A 12,042-nucleotide genomic window follows, 5' to 3' on the forward strand; every position below is an offset into this window, starting at 1 on the left:
CTATAAATATTCCCACAACAACCTTTTTTTGGTCTATGCAATTAGTTATTTCTTCAATTAATCCAGTGAGCACCAGAGATGTGGATCTGTTTGGTCGAACCCCGTACTGGCTATTGTAACAGCCAGAGTCAGGTAAATGTGGTATTACTGCAATACTGAATAGCGCCACAAGGCGGTGCCTCCTTTTGTTTTGGTGTGTTGTACTAAGAGCTGAGAGTTGTACACACGGAGCTGCCATGTTACATGCTCTGACCGACAGCCACAAAGAGGACTCTCGTCAGTAACGAGTTGGTGCAGGTTATGCTATCTATGTTCCACTGCTCATGTATGATTAGTGAATGTAGTGCCGTGGAGACCTGGCATTGCATGGTCGATGTTAAGTACGGTAGAATAAAGTTGCCGTGTGGAAATCCCACTTCGTTGTCTGTCGACTCTCTTGAGCTAACCAGCTATCCCGGAGCCCCTGCTAATGCTGCCGGCCTTCTCCCCCTACACCAGCTTCACGTTACACTATAGGTCTGCAGATTGTGCTTCTCAATGAATTTGTCTAGTCTAGCAGCAACTAGTTTTTCTACACAGTAAAAAACTGAGCGTTAATTCAACTCTGAGAGTGTACAAATCTTAACACTCAGGAAGTTAAATTAACACTCAGGATTTTACTGTGTAGTATTTTGGAGAATTGTGACAATAATGAAATCGGTCTGTAGTTAGTAAATTGGTGTGTATCTCCGGTTTTATATAAAGGTATGACTTTTGCGATTTTCATTTTGCTTGGAGCTTTACCAGATTGAAAGGACATGTTGTAGATGTGGGTTAGTGGATTTGCAATACCTTCGATTACTTTCTTAACTATTGTCATAGCCAGTGGCAGCTGGTGCTAACAATGTTTTTTTGGGAGGGGGGGGCGCAATTTACCTTGGAGCAGCACAACTGACAGCTGCTTTAATGTCCACACTGTCACAGTTATTAAGAAGGACAATGTCGCCTATAGATTTTATCAGCGGTATGAACCCTGATTAAAACTGGGAGATGGTCACTGAATTCATTTATTAAAAGCGTGGTCTCAGTGTTGCCTTCTATAATGTTTGCGAATACATTGTCTATTAAGGTGGCATAGTGTGGTGTGGTTCTGCTAGGTCCGGTGATTTTAGGATATAAACCCAAACTATACATTGTATTAATTAACTCTTATTTTGCTTATTTGGATTCAACAAGTCTATACTGAAATCCCCACATATGAACATATTCTTTTGTGTTTATTTTGAACATGTTTCTTCTATCTAATCCTTAAATATTTCAATATTTGATCCCGGTGATCTGTATATACAACTTACAATTACATTCTTCTTTTCTTCCATACAGATTTCAATTGTGATACATTCCAGCACATCATCAACACCTGCTGACATAACTTCTACCACCTTGTAATTGAGGCTGTTGCTCACATACAAAGCAAACCCCCCTCCATTTTTGTTCCTCCTGTTCTTATAAGACAATTCGTATCCAGCTAACTCAAAATCAACACCTTTCTCGAGGCTAATCCATGTTTCAGATACAGCTGTTATGTTGAATAGATTCTTGAAGTGACTGAGATATTCTGTGATGTTTTAGAAGTTGGCATATAGTGTTCTACTGTTCATTTGGATAATTAGAATGTTATGATCCGAGCTGACCATCATGTTAAACTGATCATCCGTGTAGTATAGATGGTTGTTGTTGATGTTGCTGAATAAATGATTTTCTCGGTTGAGATCATTTTCCATATCCTGTGATTTGTGTTCAGAATGTCTAAACGTCTTTAATTCCTTGTTTTCATGTTCTCTAATCCTTGCTGCTAGCTGATGTCTCCAGCCGGAGGTGAAAGACTACTGTCTGGTCTGCTCATGGTTGTGTAGAATGTTTTACTCTGCATGTTTTATTGATTGGTCTGTTGTGTTGTTTAGTACTCACTGACACTTTTCAAGATCCTTCTCATCTCTGATGACCAGCACTTTTGCCTCCTCCGGGGATCCTTTTAGCTTTATGAAGCTTTTACAGTTTGCGGTCCATGTATGTTGTACCGTTCCTGTTTTTGCGCTTTTCTGGCAATGTCCACATTTCTTTTTCAGATGCTCGTTTAAGAAAACGTTTGTGCTTTTCAACAGTCTTCTTTGTTTGAGTAGTGCAACCTTGTGTTTTCTGTTTGCAAATGTGATTATTAAGGCCGGTTTATCCTTACTGGTTTTCCTAGGGAGAGGCTGACATGCTTTGACGTTCTTATTGTCTATCACAATTCCCCTGTATCACATGAAAGTAGTCACCTGGTCCTAACCTCCAAACCACAGACAGTCCCAACCTCCAAACCACAGACAGTCCTAACCTCCAAACCACAGAGTCCTAACCTCCAAACCACAGACAGTCCCAACCTCCAAACCACAGACAGTCCTAACCTCCAAACCAGACAGTCCCAACCTCTAAACCAGACAGTCCTAACCTCCAAACCACAGACAGTCCTAACCTCCAAACCAGACAGTCCCAACCTCCAAACCACAGACAGTCCTAACCTCCAAACCAGACAGTCCCAACCTCCAAACCACAGACAGTCCCAACCTCCAAACCACACAGTCCTAACCTCCAAACCACAGACAGTCCCAACCTCCAAACCAGACAGTCCCAACCTCCAAACCACAGACAGTCCCAACCTCCAAACCACAGACAGTCCCAACCTCCAAACCACAGACAGTCCTAACCTCCAAACCACAGACTATACCGCCGTTCATCCTCATGTATTGTCCCAAGTCATCCATGCGGTCTTCTAGAGGGACAATTGTATCCCCCCTCTCACTGCTCAGCTCCCTTAGGGCTTTAATTTCCCTTATCGTGTCCTCAAGAAGGCTTTGTTTGCCCCGTTGGTCTTGGGTCGATTGTTGTAGCTGGTCAATATCTTGCCGTTGTTCGTCAATTTCTTGTTGTTCACCGATCGTTTTCATAGCAGCTGATTTTTTTGTTCAGCAGCTGAAAACTTATCACTTCATGCTTTAAACTGTTCCTTTACTGATCGACGATGCCTTTACTCGCTTGGTTGCCATTACCCGCACGTCTCTCTTGGCCATGCCCCTGGTGGGCGTGTAGCCGGCCTCGTTGCAGTAGGACAACAGTACATCGACACCTTTGCTGAGCTGTTAGCTGTTAGCTATTAGCTATTATCTGTTAGCTATTAGCTATAATCTGTTAGCTATTAGCTGTTAGCTATTAGCTGTTAGCTGTTACCGACTTGACCCGACCAACGCAGATTTACACTTCTCAATCGACGCAATCGAGTAAAAATCCATAAAATAGACAAACCAAAAATTAATCCAAAGGTCTCACGGGGTCGTTCAAATGCTCAGGGAAAAAAGGTAGCCAGAGCCTCACGCAAACAAACCACCACCGGAACCGGAAACATGAACGTCAAAACGCCAAACGCGCCGTGAGAGCGTGGTGTCTGCTTCACCGGAAACACGAGCTCTGCTCTAGTCTTTCTGTACCTCGGGCCAGCGCGGGTCAGGCGTGCGCAGTGGCAGGGCGGCAGGTGTTACGCTGACATGTGTGATCCGTGATCCGTCGTGCGACCATGCTTTTAAAATACGCTGTTTCAGACGGGATACCGTATTCAGATCGGTGCGGTTAAATTTAGGCATGAAATTAGAAATGGTTAAAATTCGGCATTCTGTTGGGGACGGTTAATTTTTGGCGTGGCTTGGTGTGGTTCAGATTTGGATCAGCATCTGGGAGACGGCCGAAAGAGCGCATTTTAAGGGCAGGGTCACATAATCTGGGGGGTAACAGATTTTGGTGTAACACCGGCGGGCACTGCGCTGGCCCCGCCAGGAAGTGTGCATGCTGGGAACACCGGGCCTTCGGAGCAGTGCGTGTTTTCGGGATAACGAGCTGTCGGACTAATGGACTTTCCATTCAATGGGACATTTTTTTTGGACTGTTGGGTTTTTGGAATAATGCTCCGTCGGAACAATGGCATGGCACCTGTGTGTGTGTGTGTGTGTGTGTGTGTGTGTGTGTGTGTGTGTGTGTGTGTGTGTGTGTGTGTGTTCCCATGGGTTTAAAGCCGGATTAAATATTTAGTTTTCTATCTTTGTGCTGACTGAAGCTGCAGGGCCCCTCTCACTTCATGGACACCCAGCCAGTAACGGAGACATGTGGTAGTCTGCGGCCCTATCCGGATCGGCAGAGTGAGTGGAGCAGTGACCGGGACGGCTCGGAAGAATGGGGTAATTGGCCGGGTACAACTGGGGGAGGAAAAGACATCCCAAAAAAAAACAAAAAAAAACGGAGATTTTCCTTTGCGTTTTAAAAAAGTTCCGCGTTCAGACGTCATCGTTTTGAATACGATCCGCGCAGTGGCGCCCCCAGACATTTTTCATAGGGGGGGGCCAAAGGGGCCACTGAGAATCTTGGGGTGGCACACTTAACCAAAAGCCATGACTGAATTTCGGGAATTCTATGATGCTGCTGTAGTATACTGTATAGGCTAGTTGAAAACTGTCAATATGAGAGTTAAGAAAAATATACATTATTGATTTAAATGAACAGCACCTAATGTAAAATATCAGATAGAAGCATATTATGCATAATCAGAAGCATATTCTGCATATGCGACTCATGGCTGGGGGGGGCAAGGATAGTATCAGGGTGGCCGTGGCCACCCCTTGGGGGCGCCACTGGATCCGCGTGCACACAGATCCGCAAAAAACGACTGAAAACGCTGTAGTGTGCATGCCAGGCCAGTAGTTGGCGGTGAAACTTTCTAGTAGAGAGTAATAACACCATGCGCCTGCGCACAAACGCTTTCTCCTCAGGGCGGCGGGTAAACAAACAGACGGTGGCGAGTGTCCGCTGGAAAACACATCATGTTGTGCGGACGGGCGATGAAGTGGAGCTGTTACTCCGAGCGACCCTGGACTGGAAAGCATCAGCGTTAATAAACTCAGAAGAGACAACAGCACAAACACAGCTCGGTAATCCGCCATTCTCAATGCTGTCTTCTTACTGCGCATGGCTATTTATTGAAACCGTAATGCGCATGTGCGAAGTGGAGCCGTGACGTCACCGTTTCGCCGGACCGGTTGTGCTAGTGTACACGGCGACGCTGGAGTTGCGTTTCCGAAACGTTTCGCTCTGGACCCCCCGGTTTCAAAAGTTTGCGTTTTCAGGCCCCCGAAACGCCGAACGTTGTGTGAACGTCGTCTGAACGAACGACCAAAACGCAACAATACCGTTTTATGTTGAAAATGTTGCCGTGGAAACGGCCCTTAGAACTGTCTTCATACCCGCTAGCATGACAGCAAACCCCAGCTAACTGGCTAGCTAACTGGCTAGCTAACTGGCTAGCTAACTGGCTAGCTAACTGGCTAGCTATGCAACCAGCAACCCTTCCAGGCCTGTTGCCATTACTTATTCCCTCGATGCTGGGCACTAGTCGTTATTTCTGCACCCAGTCAGCTCACGTCATGGCTCACGTCATGGCTCACGTCATGGCTCACGTCATGGCTCACGTCATGGCTCACGTCATGGCTCACGTCATGGCTCACGTCATGGCTCACGTCACACACAGCTCATAGCATAGCTCATATAGACAGGGCAGAGTTTTGATGGATAACAGAGAAAGAGACTGAAAGGAGAAGAATCAGGCAGCTGTTTGCTTTATTAAGGGAGTGTGTAGCTCTACATGAGCTCTGCCTCCAGCATAATGCATAGCTCTCTATAAACTGATCTTTACTAGTCATGCTACATTTACTAGTCACGGCATATTTACTAATCATATTACATTTTACTAGTCATAATATACATTGGTCATATTATGTTATTTACGAGGTACTTTATGATATTAACCAATCACCTTATACTAGTCATTGTAATATTTACTGGTCATTATAATATTTACTAGTCATTATAATATTTACTGGTCATTATAATATTTACTAGTCATTATAATATTTACTGGTCATTACAATATTTACTAGTCGTTATAATATTTATTGGTCATTATTGTATTTACTAGTCATTACAATATTTACTAGTCATTACACAATTTATTAGTCATTACAATATTTACTGGTCATAGTATTTACTGGTCATTATAATATTTACTGGTCATAATATTTACTGGTCATTATAGTATTTACTGGTCATTACAATATTTACTAGTCATTACACAATTTATTAGTCATTACAATATTTACTGGTCATAATATTTACTGGTCATTATAATATGTAGTGGTCATAATATTTACTAGTCATTAAAATATTTACCACTCATTACAATATTTACCAGTCATTATAATATTTACTGGTCATTATAATATTTACTAGTCATTATAATATTTACTAGTCATTATATATTTACTGCTCATTATAATATTTACTAGTCATCATATATTTACTAGTCATAATATTTACTAGTCATAATATTTACTGGTCATTATAATATTTACTAGTCATAATATTTACTTCTCATTATAATATTTACTAATCATTATAATATTTACTGGTCATAATAATATTTAATAGTCATAATATTTACTAGTCATTACATATTTACTAGTCATTATAATATTTACTGGTCATAATAATATTTACTAGTCATTATATATTTACTGCTCATTATAATATTTACTGGTCATTATATATTTACTGCTCATTATAATATTTACTAGTCATTATATATTTACGAGTCATTATAATATTTACTGGTCATATCACGCTTTAAAAAAGCAAAAATTATACAAAGCACATTGAAGAAAAGCTTTGACTGTAGGTGTGCACGTGTTTGAGGGGTTAGTAAGCACACGTACGTGTACACACACACACACACACCACACACAAACACACACAAACACACACACACACACACACAGAGGAATGTCACTGAGACGTGTAGCAGCAGGCGTTTTTTCTCGTGAGGTACGTCTGCAGCACTAAACAACACAACACATGGCTTTGGGAAATGTTGGCATTGTATTAAAATCATCCACATGTCACACACACATCACACACACACACACACCACACACAAACCACACACACATATCACACAAACACACACACACACATCACACACACACATCGCACACGCACACATCACACACACACACATCACACACACACACACACACACACACACACACACACAAACACACAGACACACACACACACACAAACACACAGACACACACACACACACACACACAGACACACACAGACACACAGACAGACAGAGCGTGCAGGGCAGTGTTACCATGGCAGACAGAGCTCCAGTGCCTCCCTGACGGATTTCACCAAACACTCAGAACACTTTAACCCGCCGATACATCATCACATCCTCACCCTCTTCATCACATCCTCACCCTCATCCTCACATCCTCACATCCTCACTCTCATCCTCACATCCTCGTCAGCACATCCTCATCACATCATCGCTAACATCTGTCCGCCATGTTCCCTGCTGTCATCTGCCTTCTAATGTCGCTTTGACTCAGAAATCACAGACCGGTCTGCTGCTGCACCCGCACAGAGACACAGAGACACAGAGAGACAGAGAGACAGAGAGACAGGGAGACAGGGAGAGAGAGAGACAGAGAGGCAGACAGACAGAGGGAGAGAGACACAGGGAGAGGCAGAGAGACACAGAGAGAGAGAGATGTGCAGGGCTGCTCTCTCTCTAACAGCCTCCATTCACTGCGGCGAAATGTCGGTCAGTGTGTGCGCGTGCGTGCCAGTGTGCGCGCACCTCCGTGCCGATGCTGTGTCGTTGAGTGAAACGGGCCGGGTGATGTGGGATGTGGTGCTGCTGGATGTGGTGATGTGGTGCTGCTGGATGTGGTGCTGCTGGATGCGGTGCTGCTGGATGTGGTGATGTGGTGCTGCTGGATGTGGTGCTGCTGGATGTGGTTCTGCTGAATGTGGTGCTGCTGGATGCGGTGCTGTTAGATGTGGTGCTGCTGGATGTGGTGCTGCTGGATGTGGTGCTGCTGGATGTGGTGATGTGGTGCTGCTGGATGTGGTGCTGCTGGATGTGGTGCTGCTGAATGTGGTGCTGCTGGATGTGGTGATGTGGTGCTGCTGGATGTGGTGCTGCCGGATTTGGTGCTGCTGGATGTGGTGCTGCTGGATGCGGTGCTGTTTGATGTGGTGCTGCTGGATGTGGTGCTGCTGGATGTGGTGCTGCTGAATGTGGTGCTGCTGGATGTGGTGATGTGGTGCTGCTGGATGTGGTGCTGCTGAATGTGGTGCTGCTGGATGTGGTGATGTGGTGCTGCTGGATGTGGTGCTGCTGGATGTGGTGCTGCTGAATGTGGTGCTGCTGGATGCGGTGCTGCTGGATGTGGTGCTGCTGGATGTGGTATGTGGTGCTGCTGGATGCGGTGCTGCTGGATGTGGTGCTGCTGGATGTGGTGATGTGGTGCTGCTGGATGTGGTGCTGCTGGATGTGGTGCTGCTGAATGTGGTGCTGCTGGATGTGGTGCTGCTGAATGTGGTGCTGCTGGATGTGGTGCTGCTGGATGTGGTGCTGCTGGATGCGGTGCTGGTGGATGTGGTGCTGCTGGATGTGGTGCTGCTGGATGTGGTGCTGCTGGATGCGGGATGTGGTGCTGCTGGATGTGGTGCTGCTGGATGTGGTGCTGCTGGATGCGGGATGCGGTGCTGCTGGATGCGGGATGCGGGATGCGGGGTGCGGGGTGCTGGTGGATGTGGTGCTGCTGGATGCGGGATGCTGGATGCGGGGTGCGGGGTGTTCGGCGGACTCACCTCGGAGCGCGCTGCTTCTGTCCATGTACACCGCGCAGCAAAACACGAATCCTGTCATTAAAAAGAGCCGGAGGGGGGCGCGAGCCTCCCAGTCCCTCACCGCCGAAATCAAAGTGACACCGGGCCGCTCCGAAACCAGCCCCGGTCTACCGGAACACCGACACACCGACACACCGACAGACGGAGAGACGGAGAGACGGAGAGACGGAGAGACGGAGAGAGAAGCTGGAGCGAAGGACGGAGGAGGAGAAAGAGGTTAAACGCGTTGGGTTCGTCTGAACGGCGGGCGGCGATCAGACGCAGCATCCCACAGCCCGCAGGGGGGAGGAGGGCGAGAGAGAGAGAGAGAGAGAGCGAGAGAGAGGGGGGGGGGAGGGGGGGCGAGAGAGAGAGGGAGGGAGGGGGGGCGAGAGCGAGAGAGGGGGGGAGAGAGAGGGGGGGTAACTACTGCGGTTTTAAATCACGGACATCGGCGGATTTAATCGGGATAAAACGTGTCACCTCCTCCTGTTTGTCCAAACATATGGAATTTTACACGGAATGGCCCAGTCGCTCGATCTCTCTCACCCACTCTGGTTTCCTTGACAACAAATCAAGCGCATCTTTCCGGATTACATGTTCATCGCAAAAGGGAGAGAGACCCAGACACACTGAGAGAGAGAGACAGAGAGAGAGAGAGAGAGAGACAGAGAGAGAGAGAGACAGAGAGAGAGAGACAGAGAAAGGGAAAGAGACAGAGAGAGAGACAGAGAGAGAGAGAGAGACAGAGAGAGAGAGAGAGAGAGAGAGAGAGAGAGAGAGAGAGAGAGAGAGAGAGAGAGACAGAGAGAGAGACAGAGAAAGAGAAAGAGAGAGAGACAGAGAGAGACAGAGAGAGAGAGAGAGAGAGAGACAGAGAGAGAGAGAGAGAGAGACAGAGACAGAGAGAGAGAGAGACACAGAGAGACACAGAGAGAGAGAGAGACACACAGAGAGAGAGACAGAGAGACAGAGAGAGAGAGACACACAGAGAGAGAGAGAGACAGAGAGAGAGAGAGACACAGAGAGAGACACAGAGAGAGAGAGAGACAGAGAGAGACACAGAGAGAGAGGGAGAGAGAGAGAAAGAGAGAGAGAGAGAGAGAGAGAGAGAGAGAGAGAGAGAGAGAGAGAGAGAGAGAGAGAGAGAGAGAGAGAGAGGTTGGCCATACAGACAGGCAGACCTGCTGCCTGGAGAAGACAGGCTGTGTCCACAGAGACAGGTGGAGACACAGCAACACTTCCTACTACAATGTAGCACATATGAAGACTTAAGAACAAAGGTCTTTACAACACTTATGAGGATGAGGATCCTCGTAACTGTGGACGTAACTTGCCAGTGGCGGCTGGTGCTAAACATTTGGGGGGGGGGGGGCTCATGTACCTTGGCGCAGCACATCTGACAGCTGCTTTAATGTCCACACATTCACAGAGTTATTGAGAAGGACCATGTAGCCTGTAGATGTTATCAGGGTTGGTAGACGGTGGATGATTGACAGTCGAGACGAGGCGTCGTGGTGGGTGTGAACATGATTGACAGCCACGAGAATTGTCCAATCACATTAGATCAGAAAACATTAAAACAATACCAATTCGCTGCCAATGAAAGTGGGGGTGTCTGGGGCGGCACAGAACTGCGCCCCCTGGAAAATCTGAAGAAACCAATCAGACAGCAGCCTCAGGTCACCTGCTCGCCACAAGTTCGAGGGCTTACATTAGGTATGGTTTGGCCGGCGCCCCTCACCCAGCAAGTATATGTATTCAGGCAGGAACCAACCAAACACCATTTGAACCAGTATTTAATTCTGCTGACAGGCGCTCACAGACTGACAACACCTTTATTTCATCATTATTTGCATTATACAACTAAGTTATATTTAACATGTTAAGTAGATTTTCATCTCTTGATGTTTGAAGGGGGCGGCGCCCCAGCACCCTGTACAGGCCATCCGCCACTGATGCTCATCCTCATAATTGTGGAGGTAACTTGATCTGTACAACTTGAAACTCTCCACCCGTGTGCTGGGAGGTGCAGGTGGAAGTGTGTGGACAGGTGTGTGCATGTGGTGGACATTTATCCACGGTAAATCTCGCAGGCATCGCCAAAAATATGCCATCGTCAATAGCACGCGCCAACAAACAGGAAACTGGTGTGACCGCTGCAGTAGAAACCGGAAGTCAGTGGACAACAGTTATGCCCAGAGTGCACGCAAGTCAACGTGGGCATGGATTTGATTTTGACAGCTGTCTTAGCCAATCATATTTTGTTGAGTTGTGGGCGGGACAATATCCCGACATCTTCCGGGTATTCGCGAATTTGATAAGCGACCAGCGACGGTAGTCGGTGAGTGAGCAAGGGGGTAAAGAGACGACAGAACGACCATGAAGGATTTAGAGAGCTGTGAAATGGCGGGGGGTTAGTGAAGAAGAAGACCGTGTGGCTGAATTAATAGAAACTCCATTTTCTAGATCGTCTTTTCAGGAAAAACTTGAAATAATCCAGAAAGGTCGACCATCACCCACCTTGCCAGAGGTGGGTGATGGAGCTACCAGAGGCATTTTCAAGCTAGCAGCTACAGTGGCTAGCCGTGGCTAGCGGGCAGGACCAACATGCTGGACTGCTGGACTGCTTGCTTTTCAGTCCCGGCAAGAGGCCCTGGTCCAGCACGGGATTTAATAGTTTGGGTTGCTTAACCAAAGCAGCTCAGTCCACCCCCGGACACCTGCGTGCCACTGTCTCTCTGAACACATTTGGAAACACGCGTATTGACCTGCAGCTGAGGGAGCAACAGCGGAGAGACCGCTGCACACAACCAGACGGTGAGCATGCGCAGAAATATGTCGCCAGACTAACTGCTTCAGTTTGTCGCACCAGCAGGTGATTTGACAGTCAGACCAGCAGTTTCAGTCAGACAGCGAAAAAACAATGTTTTTTTTCTAAACGTCCATTGATTGTGTAGTCGCACCGGTGCTACCTTTGAAAAGAATCACTCGCACCTTGGGGGGGAAAAATGGTCGCAAAATGTCTGGAGTCAGCCTTGATCCTCCTCCTCACTGAAAATTCAACTCTCTTCTCAGTGAGAATCAAATAGTTTCATATAGTTTCAAATGAATTCAGTTTCATCATATTTTCATTCATTTTCAAGTTTATTGGAATTCAGTTCCAAGCTAATAAATTCAATTTCAAATGGTTTTTCAATGCAATTATGCAAGTTAAATAATGCACATTCAACTTATGTG

General features: G+C 46.5%; 1 protein-coding gene across 1 annotated transcript in view; it reads right to left on the reverse strand.

Annotated features, from left to right (window-relative positions):
• The window catches only part of fgd1 (FYVE, RhoGEF and PH domain containing 1), a 67,449-nt gene extending 58,607 nt beyond the window's left edge, over positions 1-8,842 (reverse strand). Inside the window, exon 1 of the mRNA XM_056274157.1 lies at positions 8,785-8,842. Within this exon, the coding sequence (XP_056130132.1) occupies positions 8,785-8,842 (58 nt within the window). The remainder of the gene's footprint in view (positions 1-8,784) is intronic.
• Positions 8,843-12,042: the final 3,200 nt, after the last annotated feature.

This window comes from Lampris incognitus, chromosome 2 (genome assembly GCF_029633865.1).
Source record: "Lampris incognitus isolate fLamInc1 chromosome 2, fLamInc1.hap2, whole genome shotgun sequence".
NCBI classification, from domain to species: Eukaryota; Metazoa; Chordata; class Actinopteri; order Lampriformes; family Lampridae; genus Lampris; species Lampris incognitus.